At 43.9% G+C, this 23,948-nt stretch overlaps 1 protein-coding gene across 1 annotated transcript; it reads right to left on the minus strand.

Moving 5' to 3' along the window:
- Nucleotides 1-21,009: 21,009 nt before the first annotated feature.
- Nucleotides 21,010-22,596, minus strand: AICDA (activation induced cytidine deaminase). Its single transcript, XM_062514900.1, has 4 exons — nucleotides 22,390-22,596; nucleotides 21,656-21,926; nucleotides 21,360-21,475; nucleotides 21,010-21,063 (listed from the first exon to the last, which is right to left on the minus strand). The coding sequence occupies exons 1-4, from the start codon at nucleotides 22,594-22,596 to the stop codon at nucleotides 21,010-21,012; spliced, it is 648 nt and encodes a 215-aa protein (XP_062370884.1).
- Nucleotides 22,597-23,948: the final 1,352 nt, after the last annotated feature.

The following is a 23,948-nucleotide window of genomic DNA, read 5'->3' on the forward strand; positions in this document are numbered from 1 at the left end:
TTTGATTTATATAAATGGAGTTTACTTGGAGAAGACAAAGAGACATACCCTGTGGTTTATGAACTGGTTTGTGTGCATATGTATTTTAATGTGTAGGAGGCTGGGATGTGGAAGAAGACAGGGTAAGAAGACAAAGCCTTCTGACTGACTCAGATAAACAAGAAGCTTTATCACATAGGTGATAAGTACTGCAGATAGAGAATATGTGACAGTTACTTTTTCTGCAAGGTTTCATTTGTCCCTAGTTCAGACTGGGGAGTTAAGTGACTTTTTTGTTTCTTTGAGTCTGTTTTTTTTTTTATTGTGCTTTCTCTTTGTTAGTTTGGTTTGGGTTTTTGTTTGTTGGTTTTTGTTTCTAATGAGTACTAATCTATAAAACAATTTACAGGCTTACTTATCGTGTCTCTCTTAAGAATCTGACCAGTTGTCTACTAGATTTATTCTGAATCATTCTAATGTGGGAAAACATATATCTGAAGTGCATTCTCATATAAGTCTCTATATGCGGCAGTTCTACAAAGGCCACGGAGTGCCTCTGGAGACTATTCGTTATTTATGTATTATGGATAATTACTGAGTATAAAAGATATATTAAAGACTACTGGCAGTCTTCGTGTAGGTTCTTAACTGACAATATGTAGAGGTTCTTTCTGAACTCAAAAAATATCCATCCTGGGAGCTGCATCTTTTTGCATAGAGCACTTCTTTCTTTTTCTCTCATAGAGGATGGTGCTGACTGTGCTAATCCTTATGAAAGTACAAACAGCAAGAGAATCCAATAAGGAGAAATATTCAGCTTCATAGTGTATCAGTGATTTTTCTCTCTTTTATTTTTTTTGTATTAGTTTTTACAAAATTCACAACAGCTCTGTACATTGAAAAGGGCTACATAGGAACCTTGTAGAACTGTCATGACACACCAAAAAATGTGGAGAACTTTTAGAAATGCTTCCACTGATGGGGAAGAGGACAGACGTAGGGAGGCAGTGGAAGTTTTGCATGCAGTAGATGATGGGAGGAGTAGCAGTTCAGGGTTTGGTTCCTTTAGTTCCTTTACCCTGCCTGGTGCCTGCCTCTCCGTTTTCCTTGTGTTGCTGTCTCATGCTTTGCCCTTCTCAGTTCTCCTCCAATTTCCTGCACTGTCCCCCTTTTTAATGTACTGGAGTACCACTGAAAACAAAGTTGTAGCCAGTTTCTCTTCTGTTTCAGCATGTATATGTGTAGGAGGACATTGAGACAGCAGTTTGATCCCCGCACACATCCAAACGAGACATACCTGCTGTGCGAGCTGCAGTGGGGTGGGAGTGGCAGGTTTTGGATACACTGGGTCAGAAATGACGATCTCCATGCAGAAGAGTACTTCCTGGAGCAAATATTCGAGCCAAGAAGCTCCAGTTTCTGTAACATGACCTGGTACCTGTCCCGGAGTCCCTGTGCAAGATGCTGCAGTATGATACAGGATTTCCTGGAGGAGCAGACCAACGTGAACATAGACATCTGCGTAGCACGGCTCTACTACGCGCACGTTCCAAATAACCGCGCGGGCCTGAGGGAACTTGATGACTTCCCAGGAGTAACCATTCAAGCCATGGAAGTTGAAGGCAAGGTTTCCCACGCTTTGTGGGACTGGGGAGGGGTGAGATGGTGAACTTTGCTTCGGTGGTGCCCCTTGGGGGCTTAACCATCACCATGCAGTCAATGAGTCACATCCAAAAAAACGATGTTTCAATAGTGCAGGAAAAGAGGGGCAGGACACTTAGCAACCAGATCTGTATGAAAATTCTCCTTTGTTTAGAGATACCATCGTTATGGCACTCCTGAGGGAATAGGAGATTGTCTCCCATTGTCTCTCTTCTCCCTTGTCCTAAGGGAATAAATGCAGTCGCTGGGATAAGGCTGGCTGAAGGGAAGTAAGAAAATTGCCCCGGGTGAATGACATTGGTTCCAAACGTGGTGTGGACAGCATCCATCAGCTGACCTGTCCACAGGCAGTCTGTCTCTGTGATATGGACACAAGGAAGAGCTTAAAAAGTCTTGTTCCCTTAGCTTCTCTGGTATCTGAATAAACTCAGATTAATTATCTTGCTTCTGTTTCTACAGATTACAGATACTGCTGGGACACCTTTTTACAAAGTGGCGGCAATTTTGATTTCACGGCTCCGAGCTTTCGGTTGGAGATAGAGAGGAATCGTCTAATGCTCGAAGATATTCTTGGGGTCAGTACACTCTGAGAGGTAGAGGGAGTCCCATGGAATGATTTGCAGTCTAGGGCAGCTGAGCTGTAAAGAGCAGGAAAGAAGCCCTTGTTCACATGTAGCTCTAGATGGACTTCAAAGAGTACTGCAGCAGGCTTTTGAAAAAAGTAATGTACTAAAAATAATGGGAACTGTTCTGTCCCACTGGGAGAGAAGCACTGTGGATATTTTTCCATCATATTGATGCCATCTTGGTTTTTTGCCTTTTTCTCTTTTATATGTTCTCTGTATTCTTCGCACATATATTTGGAGCTCTTTAGCCTATTACTGTGTTATGGCTAGTTTGCTCAGTACTTTTCTGTGCTCTTTCCCTAGGCAGGAAGACAAAACAAATCCCAGAGCTCCAAGCACCAGGGGACACTAGGCGCCTCTCTCATCTTGGTTCTTCCTGGGAACCAAGGTTGAGAACAAGGTCCCAACATCTTTGAGACACATTTTCATAAACAAATACAGCTAGTACCAAGGGGGGGCTCCAGAGAAGAAGCTTGACTTGGGGGGCAGTTGCATTAGCATTTGTCCTCTAAATTGGTGTTATTTATCAATACTAATTTCCTAAAACAAGTCAAAACTATATTCACTGCGCATGGGGGGGCTTTAGTGGATATTCTCCATAACTTCCCCTGGAGGCCTCCAAATAAAAATCCACCCTTATATTACCTCCTATACTAAAATTATCTCAGGTTTCATTTTTAGGGTGAAAAAGGCAGCAATATTCTGAAGGAAAATGTATGAGTGCAGTTTTTCTCCTTTGGGTTCTAGGGTGGGAAATTTCCTTGTTTTTTACCTGGAACTCCAGTCTCATCACAGAAACCCTCCAACAGATTCCTTTTTAACCTGGATCTGTGCATGGGTTTCAGTTTGCCAAATGGTGCTACTCAGCCCTTTCCTCTCAATTTCTGCAGTGATCCGACACCCCCAGTTACCAGAACCCTGCATATTTCATTAAAGTCCCTTCTAGATTCCATTCAGTAACTTCTGTGACTGGTTGGAAGGGTACAGTTTCTGTGAGATGAGGAAAGCTGTTCAAAACAGAATGTCTGTACTCTGGGAAAATTCAGCCTTTGTTTTTGTTCTGTGCCAAACCACCTGAAAGGCAGGAGAGAGAAAAATGTTTTCAACACCAGTGCTGAAAGTTTGTGTCCTTGTGTCCTAGTGAGACTTTGCTTGGATGAATAGGTCCACTTCCTTGGCTGGGAAAGACTATATAAAAAGAAAATCTAGCAAGACTAATATAAGTGCTTCAGCATTTTGATTTAAATGTATTAGAATTTTGTGAGAAATCCCATTTTTAGTGAACAAGAGTGAAAGAAATCTATGGCTCTGTGGGTTGTTAGTTATTTGGGAAATCCATTTCATATGGCGTATGTGGAAAAGTAACATCTTGGGCTGCGACAACTAATAGACTGCTTCTGCTATGTCCATTTCAAATCACAGCAGGTTCAAAGTGCTATTGGAGGATCTAAATGTCATACGTCTTTTTTCCATTTCAGGATCTTCATTTATAGAATCAAAGAATATCTCAAGTTGAAAGGCACCCAAAAGGATCATCAAGTCCAACTCCCTTCTCTTCGCAGGACTACCTAAAACTAAACAACATGACTGAAATCATCATCCATGTTATAAACAGTTAGGTAGTAGTTGCCTTTATAATTTGTTTTAATTATAAAATTGTAATAGCTTGTTAGATAATTAGTGTTAAGTCTCAAATTGATTTTAAGTGGGGTAAAATTTGTAATTGCTTGAGGGCAACATAAAAGGGGAGGCATGGCTTTCACAAGATGTAAGTGGGCTTGCAGAAGGTGTATTTTAAGATGTGATTATTATTGCAAAATATATATCCAAGCTAGCATAAGTGAAGAGCAGAAGACCGTAAAGGAAGAGTACCAAACTTAAAATGACATCAGAAGACCACTCTAGACTGCTGACATCTGCAACTATTGAATTATGCAAATGCTGCAAAAATCTGAAGCAATATTGTAGTCAAGGAGCCCAGAATAAATCTGCAAAATCATCTGAGGGAGTAACACAACTGTGACAATATAAAAGCCTTCAGACAGAAGAAGTGGGTGTGCCTGGCTGAGGCCATGCACCCAGTGTATTCTGTAACTATTGCTTTATGATTGTTCTTTATTATCTTTTATTAAAACTCTTTAAAAATTTAAGAGGAGTGGATTTCATTTCTCACATCAGTGAAGAGCCTATTCCTCCTGTCCAAGCTGAATATCCACTAATGCAGCTTCATTCCATTTACACCACTCATATCACTGATCAGCGGTTTCAGGATTACACAAATTTCAGGATTACCCACATTTCAGGATTACCCGATCCCAAGTGGAGAATCCAGCACTTGCTCTTGCAATATTTCATACAATTGGTGACTGCTCAGCTCTTCAGTATCCAGATCTCAATGCAGGGCCTCTTTACCCTCAAGGGAATGCACAGATCCTCCTAGTTTAGTATCATTGGCTAAAAATCATTACTCGATTTTGGTTCCTCCATATAGATGATTTATAAGAATGTTGAAGATCACTGTCTGTAAAAATGAGCCCCAAGGAGCGCCAGTGGTGATTGGTCACCAGCCTGATGTAAACCACGACTAACTTTTTGAACCATCTGCTCACCCACAGCCCTATGGATTTATCTAGCTGTGTGCTGGACATTTTTATTTATTATGGTCTGTGCCTCTTGGGGTCCTGAGGACTTAAAAAAAAAAAAAAGGGAAAAAGAGAAAAGTTGGTTATCTTGACTGCCCTCACTTGTGGCTTCCACTGACACAGTGCCCACAGATGGCCCAGGGGCTAATATGTTTAGTATGGACTGCAATGAAGAGAATTAACTCCATCCTTCATGGTGCCCAATGGTTGTAATGCCTGATCCTGGTAGATGTTTTCTGCTTTTGATGGAGGTTTTGCCTCACATGACAGCTACATGTTGCAGGTGAATTTTGGGGAGAGTTTAGCCATATACTGTTGTCACTGAGCAATCTCTAAGTAGCTGGAAAAGAAAATCTCAGAGCTGAAAGTTCCTAGAGCTGCTCTGAATACTCTTCTTGGTACAAGTCATAGAAAATCACTGCTTTCTCTCAAGTGAAGTCCACCTGGTTATGTGGTCCCCCTCATATTTAAAACTCTGCTGGATGTGTGATGACTGACTCAGGCTTGAAAGCAGAGCCTGGGCTCTAATTCCCACAGGGTTTGGGGTAATAATTGTTCTTCATGCTTTGAGAAAGCATGTGCATTGAAACAAAGACATAGAAACGAAGCAAAATCAGAAATATAAATATACAGAACTTCAGTGGCTCTAAGTAGTGTGAGAAGACTGTAGAAGGACTGCTTAGAGTAGAAGAACATTCCAAAATACAGATATGATCTCTTGCAAATTTTTCTTTTCACTCTGAGTCTTCATGAAGTATCTTTAATGAGCTGGGCAATTATTTGATTTCTACAACCTCACCAGTTAATGTAAAAGAATTGAATTACCAGGATATCAGGATGTTTTGTTACCAAAGTAAGCACTCAGGTAAGTCTTTCCCACTAGCCAATTATTTTTTACTTTGCCTGGATCGGAGCTCTGCCTGCACATCCTTGTGGCTGTCTACCATTCCACTTCACTGTTCAGTGTCAGCCTCACAAAGCTCACCCAGCAGTGGGAGGGTGACATCAGTTATCTTAATCTATGTTTCAGTTTCCAAATATGAGCAAGAGTCTCAGTAAAGTACGGTGACTCTGTGCAGCCTGCAGAGGAAATGAAAACAAAGGTACTGGGAGAGAAAAGAGCCATAGGTGGGTGTGCTTGTCAGAGTTGCAAAGTAATATGTTGCTAAGGAGATGTATTTGTGTATCTACAAATTATTTTTATATGCATTATTGCATTATTTTGCATACACATATATGTAAATATATGTGTGTATATATATCTGTAAATATCTTCATGAGTGTAAATTCATACATACGGGTTCATACATAAACACGTTTAAGTCTTTTCTAAATGTGGAGGTCACAGAATAAATCTCAGAAGGCTCTGTGTGGTTTTTCTTTCCATAAAAAAGTATAGACACCTACTGAGAAAACTCCATTAAATCCGAATAAACATACAGTGGATTTTCCTTTTACTGTCAAATGTGTCATCAGCAGAACACTTGAACTAACACAGGATTTACCATTTCAAATTAAATCCAGGAGGCAGCCTGTAAGTGGAGTTTGAGACTTAAGCCTCTATGCCAAAAGCCCCAGGCTTTTGTCACATTTACATTTAACTTTTCTCTTTGCTTCCAGATTTCCACTTGGTGATTCTCACCTCTTTCCAATAGATCATTCAGCCAGAGAATAAAAAGCTCAGTACCTGTAAAATCCTCAGAGATTTGCAAATTGGGATCTTAGCTGATTCAAACCTTGTCCCTTTTTGTCTTCTTTGATGTCTGATTTAACTTACCTTCTGTGCTTTTTCTCATCTAATCTTCCCTAATTTCTTCCATATATTTCCATTTCTAGGACTCTGTCTCAGTCTAAATTTGTTACCAGATCCACATCTTGGGTTTTGAGTGTCAGATAAGCTAAAGATGTTTGAGAAAAGGGAGTGCAGACAACCCGTCTGTAAAAGTCATGCTGCAGACCTGTTTTGCTGCAGTCTCTTTCCTGGGAGCTATCTGAAGGGACCCAGCTCCCTGATGTTCTGTCCACCTCTCTATCACTTTGTGTGCATCCTGGAGGCCCTTTGTAAAATGCTCTGAGGGAACTGAAGCTTCTAGATGATTTTCCCTGGTGAATCCGGTCATATGTATACAGCGTGGCTCTACGACCACCAAAGGGAATATTCTCATGAAGGTCTAAGGAGCCTGGTGTTTAAAGGAGTCTGTTCACCATTCTGTGCATTCTGTGCACCCTTTGCTGTGCATGTTCCTCCAAAATGCCTGCATCTGAGGGTGGTGGTTATTAAAAAAACATCATTTTGCTGGAGTGGTTGAGATATATCCAGATGTTACCGATAGCTCAGCATCATGAACCACCTCCACATTTATCTCTCACATTACCTTATGCAATTTCTGTAAGGGGACACAATTGACTGCATGAGAAGTAGGATAAAAATTTTTACCGCAGTTGTTTTGAGTAATACAAGACTCCACTTATATAGATAACCCTTGCTACAGGCACTTAGCAATTTAAAGGCATACAGATGGATTGTTCATAAAAACCAGGGAACAGGTTTCCTACCTAGTTTGTATGATCCTTCTGAAGGTCATCATCCTCCTTTTGACTCACTGGAGTGTGGTCCCCATAAACAGAATGTGCAAGTTCTTCTAGAAACATGAAAATGCCTTTATGTGGCAGCCTTTACTTCCTGATTTTATTAGGGTTAAAGCAACTACTGAGTTGCAATAGGTTTTTAGGGGTTTTTTTTGTATTTTTTTTGTTTGGTATGGTTTTTTGTTTGTTTCTTTGTTTTATTTTGTTTTGTTTTTTTTTTTCCTTCTGGCTTTCCACCATCTCATACAGCACATTCAGCTTCCTGAAGACACCTAAAACTGTTGCTGATTCCTTGCTTGGACATTTGTCGTTCTCCACTTTCTGTGGCACATTGCTGTTTTTCTGTCAGGAACTACTACTGCTAACCAAGCCTTTCCTTGCAGATCAGACTAATAATCTCTAAGCCTAATTCACACCTACTTATTTGTAAGTATGTACTGTAAGGATAGGGCAGTGAAGGGAGTACTACAGCACCAAAGCATTCCTGGTCTCACTGAGAGTCATGGCCACTGAACTGGAAACCACTTTAATCAATCACGTTTTTGTTTCAACAATCTCTGAGTGTTTGAGTTGCTCCTCTTCACTCTTCTATGGTAGGAAATTATGCAACCACCAGGGAACAATTCTATGCTGAGAAGTGAGGAGTGACCTTTCAGCAGAAGAGACCCCGAGGGCAGACTCTGTGTTGGCACTGCCTGCTGACCTGCCACAATCACTCTTCTTCTTGACACAGAGTCCTGCCAGTGCCTCAATCCCTACTCCCTCTGAACTCCACAATTCATGTACACCCTTCTGGGTTTTTTCCTGCCCTGGCAGGAAAGTGAATACTTTTTGACAGTAGAATACTGAGAGCTTGCTGCAGAGAATACAAATAAATCACCCCCTTAGCTTTAAAATCCCATATCCGGCTTGGCACCAAGGAAGGCAATCTCTACATCGTGCATAAGGCCAAAACTAATTGTGTCACAAAACCAGAAAGAATTGTGAGTGACAGAGACTGATTCGACCTAAGCCACGTGAAGAATTCCTTTGTAATCCCTTTCTCTGCAAGCGAGTTTTGGGTGTGTCAGTCAGAGGAAAGCTTCTCACTAGAAACTAGCATTGTTTCAGTAATTTTTCAGATTAAATGAGAAATATTTTTTGCTGCATCTTGTGAGAGTTACAGAACTGATCCCAGCAAGGTGATGCCCAGTGCCCAGTTCATATTGCTGAGCGGATTTCTCAGGGCACTGGAAAATGTCTGTTCTATTTACATCGGTGAACTGATATAATGACCAACAGCTTCTGCAGATACTCCACAGGTGGCTCAGGTCTTGCTCTCAGAGTGTTCACGTGAGTACAGAGCTCTTCTCAGTTGTGATATTTCAAAAATATGCGGGTGTTCCCTCACAACAAGGCGTCCAGTGCCAAAGCTCTGCTGGATGCTGGGAAGTTTGCTTAGAGTGAGCCTGAGAGTGGCTGCCCAGTCACTGCCCACAGCTCAGTGGTCACACACATGGAGTGAGGACTCGGGCTCAAGGGGTGTGAGAGGTCCTTGGAACTCCAGGGGAGAAGTCCCATGTAGGGAAATGGCAGCAACCACCACCACCTGCTGGAGTTCCACAGACTCACAGGTTTTGCACATGATGATGTCTTCTGTTTCACTCTTTCCACTGGGCTCTGTTCAACATCCTGGTGGCATCTGGGTGTCGGAAAAGTGACATGCCGTGCCACAGCTATGTGGCTTCATGCCATTTGTGTAGATGCTTTTCTCTCTTCTTGCATTGGGGTGACTAGAGAAGATTTACTTTTCTGTTCTGGAGTCAGAGTTTAAAAAGAAATGTAATTTCTGTCTGTACTGCAAAAAGTGTCTCTACCTGTTAATTCCAGCTTCTGGGAGGTAACTTTGTACTCAAGGCCAGATCAATTTTTGGATGGGATCACCCCCCTTTGCAGTTCTTTGCTGCTAGGGGCTTGCTTTCAGCTTCAGCCAGTTGGATAATGCAAGCAGGCATGAAGGAAGTCGCCATAAGGAAATCATCAGCTGAGCAGCATTCGTAAGGCTGTTCAAAGCACAGTTCTGATTCAGGAATAGAAACTGAAACTAATTTAAGACTTATAAAGCTGCACCCGTGTCCCAGGAAGCCAAACATAAATCCAGAAACACCCATGGCTGCTGTCAGTGCCAGAGGTAAGTACATTTCTGTGAAAGGCAGGCCTGTTTCTCCATATTCAAGTGTAGATATTTACTGTAGTTGTATCTAAAGGGCTGGAGTGTAGACACAAATGTGCTTTGTTGTCACAAGGTTATACAGGAGACAGATCTGGATTTGTGTTTTGTGTCTTTGAAAATATTTCCATACCTTGAGTGTTAGGTCCAGCTTCAAAATATTAATATAATTTTGTTTACCTTGGTATGGCAGGCAGAATTCAAAACCTAAAAGGACTTTTACTGTGAAAAGAGATCTCAAAGGCATTTAAGAATGGAGAAATTTAGTTAACTTATATTTTAATCTATTTCACATTGATTGTGATAAATAACTAGAATATTCTGCTTAAAGAATCAGGGCAGTAAGGCTGTGCAAGGAGTTGATCATGTCTCTCTTGATGGACAGTAGTGGAAAACTATTCATTTCCTGTTAAAATGTAATTTTACTCTGTATAATTCATAATTCCTCATCTTCAAGAGATAAGTGGCAGAAAAATGCCTTTAGTATCTTAATTCTGGGTAAATTTAAAAAGAAATCATTATCATATTATGCATAATAGATAAAAATGAAAACTAAAATTAATAATTTTTATTTTATATACACTTAAAAATATATAATTATTTTATTGAATAAAATGATGGTTCCTAGATCCTTAAGTTTTCTATTGGTGGATTTTTACAAAATGAATCAGTAGCCTTGATCACCTGGAATTTTTTTCCTCTAGATCCTCAGCTGGGAAGGGGTGAGTCATGGGGTCAAAGTTGCTTGCCACCATGGAAGACAAAATATGTATAATCAGGCAGGTCTGCGTTGCCACCCTGTATGTATTTGTTACCCTCCATTCTGTACCGGTATTTTTTTCCTTGGTACTGATATTTTTTTATTTCTTTAGAAAGTTACAGGTTAAGTGAAGATAGGAAGCTGGTTGTGGAAATGTTTTTGTCTAGATTGCCAAGATTATGCATACCAATGAGAAAGTGGTTCAAGCTTTGCCTGTCTTGTAGAAGTGGTTTGGAAGTTTTAAAGGGATAAGACATTTGATTCTGCTCTTTGATTAGTCAGGGGAAAACAGAGGCAGTATGGCTGAAATCAGGGAATTTAAACTTGAATGTTTACACAGTCAACCATAATGTGCTAAACTGAGCAAGGGTTCATGTACAACAGAGTTTAAACAACCATCAAGTTCAGCTTCCAGGTAGGAGTGTACTCCTGCATCCCAGAGTGCCTATCCTGCTGTACTGTGATTACTTATTGAGCCCTTTTAGAGAAAAGAGATTTGGCAGAGATTGTATAGAACTGAAAGGGGTCTGGACAGAAAGCATAGAGGAAATTTTGATTTCTGACCTGCTATCCTCAGTGACCCACAAATCTTTTCTACACAGGTTCCTCATCCAGAGAGAGCAGCCAAGGGTAAGATATGTAGCTCTGTCACTCACTGCTGCCTGAGTTACATGGCAAGTTCCAGAGACAGCCTTGTGCCTTGTTTTATTCTTAATATCCCTTTCCTCAATCTTCCTTTTCCAGTTTGCTTACTGCTCTGACTGGTGCTGATCTCTGAGTGGTGATGGGGTTGCTTACCCACCCAACAGTTCTCAAGGAGGTGCTGGGGGTGTTCTGAAGTTTTCATCAAATTCCAGATTTAGATCGCTAAATGCCAACATTCTTCAAGCTGCTCATTTCTGGTGGGAAAAGCTGGGAGTGGGAGTCCAGGCTGAAATTGAGAGTAGGCAGTGCACAGTGGGACCAAACATCATTGAGGTGCTGGGATCATAGTACTGCTGGTACTCTTCTTCAGGTGGAAGATACTGCCAAGAGACTTCCAAAGTAATTACTTGCCTAGCCAAAATGGACGAGTGGTATACCTGCTGTATGAAATCAGGTGGAGAAGAGGTTCCATCTGGAGGAACTGGTGCTCAAACAATCCTGAACAGCATGCTGAAATCAGCTTCTTGGAAAATCATTTCAAGGACAGGCCACAAGCTCCTTGCTCCATCACCTGGTTCCTTTCAACTAGTCCCTGTGGAAAATGCTCCAAAAAGATTCTGGAATTCCTGAGGTCACACCCAAATGTGACCTTGAAAATATATGCAGCCAAGCTGTTCAGACACCACGATGCCCGTAATCGACACGGTCTCCATAACCTGATGATGAATGGAGTCGCTGTACATATCATGAACCTTGAAGGTAACCCAGCTGCTCTTTGTCTAAGTGTGGATTGAGAGTTCTGGGATTATGTACACTCTTGGTTTGTAACAGAGGTGATGACTGGCTTTGGGAGGACTAGTGAGTGCAAAAATGTCACTCTCTTCTGCCTTATTTCTTCCCCAATCCTGTACAACAGCAGGACCAGCATGGTCATTTCCTCTTGCCAAATCTGAACATAGAGGGTTGGAGGTTTCTCTGGCTATCCACACCTCCTTTACACGCAGTGTAAAATCCTGGGCAAGACGGGACCTGTCCCTCCTGGGATACACATGCAAATCAGCTTGCCAGCTGCATCAAATAATTGGTTTCCCTTTGGAGCTGGAGAAGAGAAATAGACTTGTCTTAAGGAGACTTTCAGATGATGCATCACAGAAGACACATCTTGTGTGCATGCTTTTTGTGTGTGTATCTTGCTTGCCTGGTGATGTTAGGCTGTAAAAACAGTCCAGACAAGCAGCTCACAAAAAGGAATGTGTATTTGAAGAGATGAACCTCACACACCTGTGTGGCTACTTACCTCTGGAGTGTGGAGCTACAAAACCCACCAGGTCAAATGTAATCTTAAAGGACATTGCTTATACTGGGGGTACTGTCTCTGTGACTGTAGCACCAGAGCATTGGCAGAAGCTCTGGCCATCCTATCAATGGCAGAAGCTCTGGCCATCCTATCAACACTAAGATCAATAGGAAACTGCTAAATGTTAGTGTTCACTCCAGGTTTTCCCTGATCATTGGGATAAGTCAGGCAGATTCGTGATTGAAGCAACTTGTCTTACCAAAGCTGTGTTCTCAAGCACAAGGCTGCCAAAAGGAGAGCCCGACCAGCTCTGACTGCATATTGCACTTCCCTTTTCATTCCTGCCACTTGATGATTCCTTCTCTCTTGGCTTTATGCCAGAGCGTGCTATTTGTGATAAGGGTTGCTCAAGCCAGCACAATGATCAATTTCTCTCCCTGGCAATTAATTTTTAGACATATTGCTACTCTGTAGAGTTTTGGTTCCTCTTTCCATTAACTTATTTGTGTAGTTATTTGTGTAGCCCTTGTATGAATATTTTTGTCCTTTACTGTATTCTTACTGGGAAACAAATGACTCACTCACATATTAATGAAGAAAGAACTGGGCACCCTTTCATCAAGAGTGACTGGGTATCTCTCTTCTTAGATTACAGCTACTGCTGGAGCAATTTTGTTGCATATCAACCTGGAGAAGACCATTATTGGCCCCAGAACGTCACTGTATACTTCTTTCTGAGTTGCACAGAACTCTTTCATATCTTTTTGGTTAGTAGGCACCTGAAGAAAACACAAAGAGTGAAAATAAATGCAAGCAGTCCAAGGAAAAGGAGGTTTGGATGATCCCAGCAATGGTGTTAGTAGAAATGATAGTAGGAAAAATAAGCATAGGCTCGATGCTGCGTAAGTAGAGAGCCAAGAAGGCAAGAGATTGCCAAAGGGCTATGCTTCTACATTGTGCCTTTGTGGCCAGGAGCAGAGGAGAGAAGAGAATTAGCAGCAGTCTCAGATTTTAACTAAGGAAAGGGCACATTATTTCAACCCTTTGCATGAATCAGCTATGAGTACATTAGCTTGCAGCTTACTGGAGCTATTTGACTCCAAGAGCTCCTTCAGCTCTGTAATCATGATTCAAGTGTTCTCTTTTTGCCTCTCAGGACAGGGCCATGGATTTTAGTTAAGTTCTGAGCAAGTTCAAAAGCCCAGATAGGTGGATTTACTTTCAGGATCAGCATTTACAGAAAAGAGTGTCACATGGCCAAGATTTGCTTTCCCTTTTTTTTTTGCAATTCATACAACTGCAGAAGTTATTTGTATGGCCTGATGTCCTACTCAGAAAGAGGAAGTGGTCTACTGAACAGGAGAGAAGACCAGGGCTGGAGTTAACTGCGGGGCTCAGCCACCCTTTGTGGGGCAATCCTGTTCTTGCTTGAACTGGTCCCTCTCTGCAGAATGGATGGCAGGAGGTGGAGGAAGGGATGCACGAAACTGCTGGCAGGCACTTAGAGTCACAGACACAAAATGATGCAGGCAGGAACTTTCAGTCACAGACTCAAAACTAACCTGTTTGTAGGATGCTATGAATTCCTTGTTTTATTTCTGGCTGAGGAGAAGGCACACATTACACTTCATTTCAGTTCCATCCACCTCAAACATTACGTAGGACTTTCAGTACCTTAAGACCTGACCTTTCCATTTCTTGTCTGAGTAAGACGCTCAGGTGACAGGATACACAGTCACTAGGCAATATCCAGTCAATCAGCTGATCTAACAAAGCACTTTATGCAATGTAATGGTTCAGGAGACATTTTCCCCTTGGCTTTCAGCTTTTCGGAGTCTCCTGATGCCTGAGATGATTAAATAATTCAGCATCTTACGTGCGATCTAGTGCACGGTGTGATGCCTGCCGGGAGCTGAGCAGAGCTGCCTGCTGAGTGCTCCTGAGTGCTGACAAACTGCTGCTGACTCAGCACCATTCCCTGTACAGTGTACACTACAAGGGGAATCTGCCCTTCGGCTCCTGGTTTTAAAGAGCCAGCTAACAAATTGCCTGTCCCAACCTTGGTGATTTTTTTGTGGAGTCCTGCTGGCTGGGAAGCCTGCTGGAAGTCAGGCACTTGCTCAGCTACTCTTGTCTCAGCTAGACACAAGCCACCCCTCAAACGAAGGTGAATAGGGCCCATCATCGATAGTTCTGACTAGCTACCAACCGTCCGCAGAAGGAATGGGAATGTCTGTGTGCTCAGCCCTTTGGAACATCCTGCCCCGTTTTACTAATTGCGCAGAGGTGTAATGAGGTGAGTGAGTTCCAGGCATGTGCTCCAGAGAAATACACACTGTTGCATCAAGCCCTGGCCTCCCAGGCAGAAGAAAGGCACTGAGGAAGCAGAGGGGATTTGGTGTAGTACCACTGCAAAGGGCAGGGGGCTGGGGCACTTGTCCCACCAGGAGCGGCTGAGGAAACAGGCTTTCCTAGACCTATAGAGAAGGTGGCTAAGTGGGATCTAACTGCAGTTTTCCACTATTTTAAGGCAGTAAAGTGATAGCCAAACTCTCCTCAGTGATGCACAGAGAGAAAACCAGGTAGCACACTCAAGCTGCAATGAGAGAAATTCCAACAGGATAGAAGGAAAATATCTCTCCTGACAATGGTGCTGTACTGAAACCTGGAAAGGCTGTTGCCTGCATCCCTGGAGACACTGAGAACTTTCCTCTGAGCTGCCAGATACAGCCTTGGAGTAAGCCGTGATGCAAATACGATGTGGTACTAGAAATCTGTGGGGGGCCTTTCTAATCCCCCCCAAAAATCTTTGGATTTGGATCTTTGGATCCTTTCCACAGGATCCAACTCCACTTCCCCTGCATCCAGCAATGCAAGTTGCCACCTTTTAAATGCTTCTGTTTCTAAATGGTCTCTATTTTTAGGGGTGATGCACATGGCACAGTAAATTATGATGTGCTACCCTATTGTCTGGAAAAATGTGTCCCAAGAGAGATTATCTAACACACCGAAGGAGGATCAGAGTGATTTCCTGGAGTAGATGCTTTATTTTCAAATTCTCTATCATGCTGGAGAGACAGCTTAAGCTTTTGGTATCTAATTTTAATTTTTTTTTCCTTCCTCCTAGGGGCTTCCTCCACTTCTGTCAAACTGAATGCTAATGAGCATCACCACCATGCTTTCAAGGTCAGTTTGTGCATCAATACAAGACCAGAAAAGCCAGACCCTGGCAGTCTTTTCTGCTGCAACCTTGATAAGTTTCCTGCTGCCACCAGAGAAGACTCTTGTTACTGGCTGGGCATTGCTAAGTGTTGAATAGAACAGAAAGAACACATGAGAAGCCATCAGGAAGCTTGGATGATGCAGCCAGGCATCCAGGACATGCTGGTCTTTACAGAGCTTCCTGAGAGTCCAGTGGAGATGGAGCCCATTCCCCATAATCAGAGCTTCCATGTCTGCAGATTCTGCAATGAGATTCTGCAAGTACCCTCTCGAGAGGCCAGCGTGTAACATTTTTCATGCTCTGATCTGTTCCAAAGAAGTAATCAGCCGTGCATTCTTTCTTTCAGAATTTCTTATGAAGATCGCTTTTATGGCTACTTGTATATGTTTCAGAAAATATCTTATACTATTACAGTACTTATGCAATACTGTAATAATACTTCATTTTAAGGTTTTATTTGTAAGTGTAAACTTTTTTATGACTGTAAAACCAATGTAATAGTTGTAATGTAATAAATGTAATAAAAGGGAAGATGTCAATACTGTGCAAACTTTGCTTTTCTTGTTCAGCTCTTTGTAATTCCACAACCTTCCCTTGTAATTCCACACTCTGGAGACATAGCTGTTCATTGCAAACTGGGGAAACAAAGTAAAAAGCATTTGCTTTTCCATCTGGAAACATGGAGAGGAATGGTGAAGCAGGAGATATTGAAGAGCTCTGAGCTCTCTCTACTGGCAGAAGACAAAAAGAAGATACAGGTATGTTGGGTCTTGGAGCAGTTTTGAATTTGAGCAGCAAATAATGTAGATCATCTGAATGAATCATGTGGGATGCTCCACGTGTCATGATTCCCAATCTCTTCAAGCAGGGGGCCCACTACATAATTTGATGATCCCACTGGGGAAATGTGCTGGTGCTGGGATCCACAGCATGCACAAATGATATCTTGAAGAAAAAAGCAGGGGCTGGTGGGAACTGTGCCTATCTCTTCTAGTTTATTAATGCTTATAGCATCCTTTGGCCGTGCCAAAATCTCCAGATGTTTAGCAGATCATTGAGACAGCCAGAAAAGCTGCAGGCTGAGGAAGCAGCTCCAGTCCCTGCAGTATGAGAGTGTATCTAAGGCTGAGCACAGCTGGCTGGGGAATGTCTCCTACATTAGTCATATAAAACAGCTCTTAGCAATGTATAGCACAGCTAAAGTTTTCTTCCCCCTGTCCAGGGCCTCAATAGTGGATGTCACATGCCCTCTTTCTGGACACTATAGTGTTTACTCTTTGTTTCCTTAGGGAGCAATCGAATCACTTGATCAGCATGAAGTTCAGTACAACAGGGTCCATAATCCTTCATGCCCAGGGTTCAGCCCTTTCCCACTGAAGGCAAGAGGACAAACTTTCTCTGGCCTGTTTGGAAGCTTGCCAATCCCAAGTCAGTTCAGTGAAGTTTTTCACACTAATTTTATCTGCAGCGTGAATTTTCAGTCTGATGTATCTTTGCTGTGCCCCTACTGGCATGTGAGAGCCTAGAGGTGGTTCTACCATGCTGGTAGCCTTTAAAGGTAACCACGGAAGGCAGCTGGTCTGCTCTCATCTTCTTCTGGTGGTAAAGATATTGTGCCAGCATATAGCATGGGGTACTTCTTAAATGTGAATTAATGATGAAGTTACAGTAAGGAGACATCAACAACCTCCCTGCGCTCAAATTTGGATGCAACAACAGTAACACCAATGGAGTTTTAGCCGTATCTGATGTGGGTTTGGAAGCCTGAGGGGAAAACGTGCCTAAGACACAAGTGTGTGAGAGGTTGAAAAGCCAAACACAGCCTTCAGAATACTTGCTACCCTTTGGTGCCTCCTCATGTGCTGTGACCTCTGCTCTTGCAGCAATCCACTTTCTCCTTCCCCAGCAGAGGCTCTGCTCATCATTGCTCACATTGTCTGAATGAGGGGTTTCTTCTCTGCCAAATCCCTTCATGTTTCTTCTGTGAACCAAATCTGACTTCCATCACTGTGAATATTTAATGCACATGTGATGAAATAATGACATTTCTGCTTATAGGAATACTAAAGGGTCAGCACCGGGGAGAGTAGAAAAACGTGCTCAAAGACAATGCTGGACACAAATACATCTAGGCTAAAAACCCCCTGAAGGGACAAGTAGCAGGAGACCAGATTCCATGACCCTGAAGCCCCTTCCTATCCTGATTTCCAAGTACTAGCACACAGGCGAGGAAGGGAAAGCAAGGAGGGAGATTACATGCTTGTTTGCAAGGGTCTGGAGTGTGTTTTTGCATTGTTTAATGGTAATCTGTCTCTTATTGCAAAGCCCAAGGACACTGTGTACTGACCTGGAGTAATGCTGTGTGCAGCTGTGGGAATGATGTCAGTGTCCTGCTCTTCTGTGGACATGTTCTGGGAGCTGTTGAGAGGCAGGCTTTGGGAGCTGTTTGCAGCATGGATCAACATCCCTCCAAGGCAACACCTTCAGCAGGGTGCCAGACGCCCCCGTGCACCAGGAGATGGCAGCCATGCCCAGCTGACCACCCAGTCACCATCCCAGCCCGCTTAGCCTGCTTCCTCTGCTGTCAAGGACCGATCCTCTACAGCTACCTGAGTGTGCCTGTGCCTTGTTCACTGCTGCAAACCATGGAGTGTGCACCAAGTGAGACTGGGGTTTTCAGCCAGCAACAAAGCCTCTGCTCTGGCTGTTCCCTACAGTCTGGGGAGGAAATGCCCTCCCAGAAATCACAAGCTCCCATTTCCCACAGCTCAGGCAGCTGGGACTGGAGGTATATTTGCCACAGTCCCCTTGAGAGCTTAGCTTTTGCTCAGGGGCTAATGAAGGAGAGAGACACCTAGAATAGCCCACCCACAATCTCCATAAGGCTGTAAAGATAAATGGTCCTCAAGAACATATTAGCAGTAGTAAAATGTTCACTATATGCACAATCTACATAGTAAGAGAAATACCTTAGATTTAAAAAGTAATGTTACTGAATAACAGTCACACTCCAGAGAGTTATTCTTGGCAGACACACCTAAAGCATTTGAGGTTGAATTAATTTAGAAAGCCAAATTAAAGAATATCTTGCAACAAACAATATGAATTCTGGTATTTGTGAACAGAAAAAGCGAGGTTAAAACAATCTCCATAGCAAAAGAGCTAAATTTCTATAGCTGAATCACATGGATTAATTCTAGAGTCCACTCTGAACTTAATCAGATTTATGTTCAGAAGAATCTAAACATAGGATGTATTCTTAATGTAGTTCATGATTCTTTGCATTTACTCATTGCATTTTTTTCTCCTCCTAGACAATGTCACCTACTGCCATGTTTCAATAATTATCTTCAACTCAGTGTTAGTCAGAATTTAAGCAAAAGCCAGTATCTCAACTCCTTTTTATGAGAATGTTATCTTATTCTAACAATTTAACTGAGAAGGACAGTGCTGTTGTACAGGCCAATATCAAATGTTGAAAGAAAAAGATTCTTTATATGTCTTTGCTTCTCTTTTTGTTTTGTGAAGCATATTGGCTGCCCTTCTGTGTCCAGTATGGTCAATTATGAGTAATGAATAGGCACAGTAGGCTGGTCATCAGTGAAAGAAGCATCTCAAATAACTTCAAAGATTTTTGGTAGTATTCCCAAAGTACCTGAACAATTTATCTGCCTTGATCTTCTGGGTGATACTGTCAATAACTTCAAAGCTACAAGTAAAAGTATGAGGACAGTTTAATATTTCCAGCTTGTGCCTCCAGAAATCAGAAAGAAGAGATGACACATTAATCCTTTGTCCAATTTACCTCCTTCACCTACATGAGACCAAAAAAATGACAAAACCAGATGCTTGTTTGTAAGACCTTTATCTATATAAATAATATGCACCATATGAAACAAATATACAACACCATGCTTGCAAATTAATGCTTTGCAAAGGGCTCTCAGTGCTATTCCTGGTTGAAATTCCTCCAGCTGAGAGTGCCTCGGGAGCCTGAAGTTGTAGGAAGCTTGTGATGCACCTGGTTGTGACCTCTCCTGGCAGGAGGAGTCGTGTAGGAGCAGGGCTCTCTGCTGTCCTCCTGCAGCTGGACTAGCACCAGAGGAGGTGCTCTGAGGAACCTCCAGCCTTCCCCAGAAAGAGGAACAGGATGGAGCAGAGAACTTGCAGCCATCACGAAGGAAATGACAGAGCACACCCAGAGTGTAGGACACACTTAGCCTTGTCAAAGCCTCAAGAGCTTAGATTGGAGAGGGCAGTCCAGCTGTAATTTAGGTGGGAAGGTGGTGGTGAGCAGGCATGAGCTATGAACCCATTATCTTCAGCTTGTAAAGATGTGTCCACCAGATCAGGAGCTAATGGGGTCCCCTAGTGGAAACAGAGTGATTGCCAGGCAGGAGGGTGGTTTGATTTTTGCCCTTACAGAATATATCCATTTACAGGCTAAAGAGCTTTGTGTATGCCAGGTTTTTTTTTTTCTGGCCAGCTCTCAGTACAGCCACCAACTGTACGGTGACATTGCTAGCCATATGATGAACAGTAAAATACTTGGAAAAACAGAAGACTGTGGGACTGTAAAGGGTGCCTCCAGCAGAGGCTGTTGACTGGGGAGGAAGCATATTGCATGTCTGGTCTAGGGGAAATGCTCAGTGGATGAAGAGCACTCCACACAGTGAGAGCTGTGGCACTCTGCACACATCCACTTAGACAGACCTGCTGACTTCAAGTGAGGTTTTCAAGCTGAGCTACCTGGGCTGTCAAGGACCCACTTCTACACTCTCAGCTGAGCTTTCCAGTAGCTGGCCAACTTTGCTGTTAATACATAGGCTGTACCGCTTCAGTTGTGATGGTTTTCAACTTCTTACCAACATCCAGAAGGAAAAATAAACCATTTCACAGGGCAGGACACAGAGCAGCTGAGCGTAGTGCAGCTCTTAAGAGTTAAAAAATGTGCTCCCTGATGTCTTCATTAGGTGTGCAGGTCAGTGCAGTGCCAGTGAGAACGCAGTCACACAAACAGCTTTGCAGGCTGTCTGCTCCCACCTGGCAAGGCTAAACCCAGAGCTCCATTTAGTGGATCACCTGGATTAGCTCCGCAGGGACTGAGGGGAAGCAAATCACTCTCTGGCAATGTTGCTGCAGTCCTGGCTATTCCCAGTTAGCAGTGGGTAAGGTGTGAGCCTGGGGAAGGGGTCTTCACTACATCAGCCTAATTCTCCTTGGAAATGAAAAGTAAGGGTAGTCTTATCTCTAGACACAGGGCTGGAAGGAAGAGCGATGTAAGGAGGGAAGAGGAGAAAGATCTGTATTAAGGGAGAGAGTTGGAAATCAAAGAACAAATGTTTGCAGAGTCTTCTGATTGCTGATGACTTTCACTTCAAAGTCCCAGGATTTTAAAAGCATCTCGTAAATCATCTACTTCATACAGCGGCTGCAGGACAAAATATAAACAGTAGGTCAGTTGTCAAGTGAGCAGGAACCCATGAACGTGAGGAAGGAATAGCAGGAGATGGGATGAGGGGTGGAAGAAAGGGAAGTGAATGAGGAGAGGAGGGATGAAGGAAGTTGGGGAAAGAGGCATAAGAGATGTGGAAGATGAAGACACGTGAGTGAATGAAATGGCAGATGGCAGGGATGAGCAGCAAAAGCAGAGAGGAACTGTAGTGAGGAAAAGAGGAATAAGCTGAGGGAAGAGGCACTGGAAGAAGAAGGAGAATTGGCCCTTACCAGGAGGATTCGTCGAAGTTTCCTGGCAAGATGGACAGAGTTCTCATGCAGCCCTTCCCAGCCTTTGAATGCCTGTTCCCTGTTCTCCACAAATGTGTTCCAGCAGTAGAAGTAATCTGTGCAAGGTACCGGGGAGTTACAGGGTGCTCAACAGGACGCCGACCCCTCCCAGGATCACTAAATCATCCCACTCTGCATCATCTACTCCGGCTCCTTGCCCAATCTTCTCCCATTCTCCTGGGTCTCCCTAACGCCCCTTAGCTCTCCATCACCACTTTCCTGCCTGCACAACTCACCTTTGAAGGTCATGATGGCAATCTGTGCCCCCGCCTTGTGCAGGCGCCTCAGCCCCTCGGGCTCTGCCTTGCGGTCCTCGCAGAAGTAGAGGCGGGCCATGAAGATGCGGAGGGTCAGGTTGGGGTAGGAGCGCAGGAAACTGGCGATGTGCTGGGCGCAGTCGTAGCAGGGGCTCCAGGAGGTGAACCAGGTGATTCGGTAGCAGCGCCCCGGGTCCAGGTCCCAGGCTGCGATGTAGCGCAGGAAGAGCACCTCGACGTGACAGCCCATCTTCGGGAAAGGGGGAGAGAGGGACAGGGCAGGGCGTGAGGTGAGCGGGGAGTAAGCGGGGTAAGGAGGGAGGGGAGGCGCTGATGGGGTGTGGGGGAGGAGGAACAAGGTGGGGAGCGTGTTCTTGGCTCAGCACACACGGGGAGAAGGCGCGGCTGTGCTTAAGGGCTAGAGAAGCGCAGGAGGGCACTGATGTGGAGGGATGTACGCAGGGGGCGGGCGGGAGCTAAGCGGGAAGGTAGCTGGGCTGGTAACGCAGCAGGCAGCCTGGATGTCGTGCGGGTAACACGCTCGGGGTAGCACGCAGGGCAGCTTCAGCCGGAGGCTGCATCCCTCAAACCGTGGGTACCGGCACAGAGCCCAGGGGTGCCTGCGCTGCTGTCACAGCCCTCTGTTCCCTGCTGCCCCAGGCAAACTGGAGCTGCAGGCGCCTCAGATCAGGGTGGACACCTGTTCCCCATACCTGGTTGCGCAGGTATCCGAAGTCCAGGGAGCACGAGGTGGCACTATCCCGGCGCTTTACAACATAGCAAAGGTAGGTTTCGCGCCGGCCCTTGGCCTTGCGCAGGTTCCTGAAGTTGTAGAGGAAGAGTCTCCTTTGCATGAGGATGCTGCAGGAGAAGACGAGAGAATTTACGTTAGCTCCACCCTGCAGCCAGCAGTTTACCATGTCTCTCTTGAGGGCTCAGCACCAAAAATATCCTCTTCGCATCCAAGCCTCTTGGTACGAGAACAGTGTCAGTAATTTGCATGAAATGTTCTAGGGAAAGGATGCAGACGTGACTCTGGGGATGAAGCAGGTGACCTTGTGAGTGGAAATGGTATGTGAATTAATAGTGATTAGTCAAACAGCAACTATGGCTGGGCAGAGTGTGAAAATATCTGAAAATATCCAGAACATGGACACCAATGAGGGAGAAGGATGAAGACGTCTGAGAAGACCTGTGAAGATGAGAGGATGTGGAGTTCAGTGATCAAGAGATGTTATTTTTGCTATATGAAACCCTGAAAATTCACTGGAGCAAGGGACAGATCAAATTTGACTCTCTCCAGAGAAGACTGGACCGAGCATCTTCCAAGCACTGCCTAAAAGAAGAGCAGAGTTGAAACTGTGCAGGACTAGGGAAAGATGCCATCCAGTAGCCAGAGCATACAGATGGAACATATAAAGGGTAGGTATGCTGACACCTCTCCAGACACAAGTACTAGTACCACAGCAGAAAGACATCAAGACTGGCATGGGCCTGCTCATGTGCCCAGGGATCCTGCTGGGGAGAGGCAGCAGGAGCACAGGGAGGCCATAAGGTTGTCACAAGCCACATCTAACAGCCTCGCTGCCAAGTGGAGGGACACAGGCAGCTGGGTTCATTGAGGTGAGATACTCACCTCCCCCGCAGCAATGCAAAACAGAAGTGAATAGGTTAAAAATAATCATGTCCTTTGTCATCTTTTCCCACTGTTAGGCTGACGTTCAGTACAAAAATGAGGTAAGTTTAAGAGATACTGAGCTGGATTTTCTGGATGATCTCCAGTGAAGTGTAGAAAAGGGGAATTTGGGTTTGTTAGGAATTTAAATCTGAGAGTCTAGGCACAAATACACACCCTTCATCTGTTTGCCAATGTCACCATAAAGCTTAAGCACTGCAGAGCACATAATGACCAGCTAACAGGCATCCTCTCTGCTCCTCCAGGAATTTCTGTCCCTTGAGCACCCTAATACATGGCCACTGCATCACAGGTACTCATTCATACACTCATGCACATCCTCTTGCCTGTTACCCAGTGATGTACTTTGACACTGTGTGACACTCCCTACTGCTCCTCACCTGCATCAGACATATTCTTCCTCAGGTACTCTTGCTCCCCTGATTGTCCCACAGACAGGCAAATGACTCTTTCCTGCCCTGTCTCCCTCAGCCTGCAGTGAAATAATACCTGTCCTGCTCACACAGAAAGAGGAAGCACACACATACTCTTTTATGCCATGCTTTATACAGACAGGCTCCCGCAGAAGCACATCAC

The sequence above is a fragment of the Cinclus cinclus genome, chromosome 2, assembly GCF_963662255.1.
Source record: "Cinclus cinclus chromosome 2, bCinCin1.1, whole genome shotgun sequence".
Taxonomy (NCBI): Eukaryota; Metazoa; Chordata; class Aves; order Passeriformes; family Cinclidae; genus Cinclus; species Cinclus cinclus.

Excerpts from the sequence above, each read along its gene's own strand:
- AICDA (XM_062514900.1), bottom strand. The coding sequence starts at position 22,596 with ATGGTAAACTGCTGGCTGCAGGGTGGAGCTAACGTAAATTCTCTCGTC. Across the intron at positions 21,927-22,389 it reads TCGGATACCTGCGCAACCAG|ATGGGCTGTCACGTCGAGGT; the intron begins GTATGGGGAACA and ends CCTTTCCCGAAG. Across the intron at positions 21,476-21,655 it reads TGCCATCATGACCTTCAAAG|ATTACTTCTACTGCTGGAAC; the intron begins GTGAGTTGTGCA and ends TACCTTGCACAG.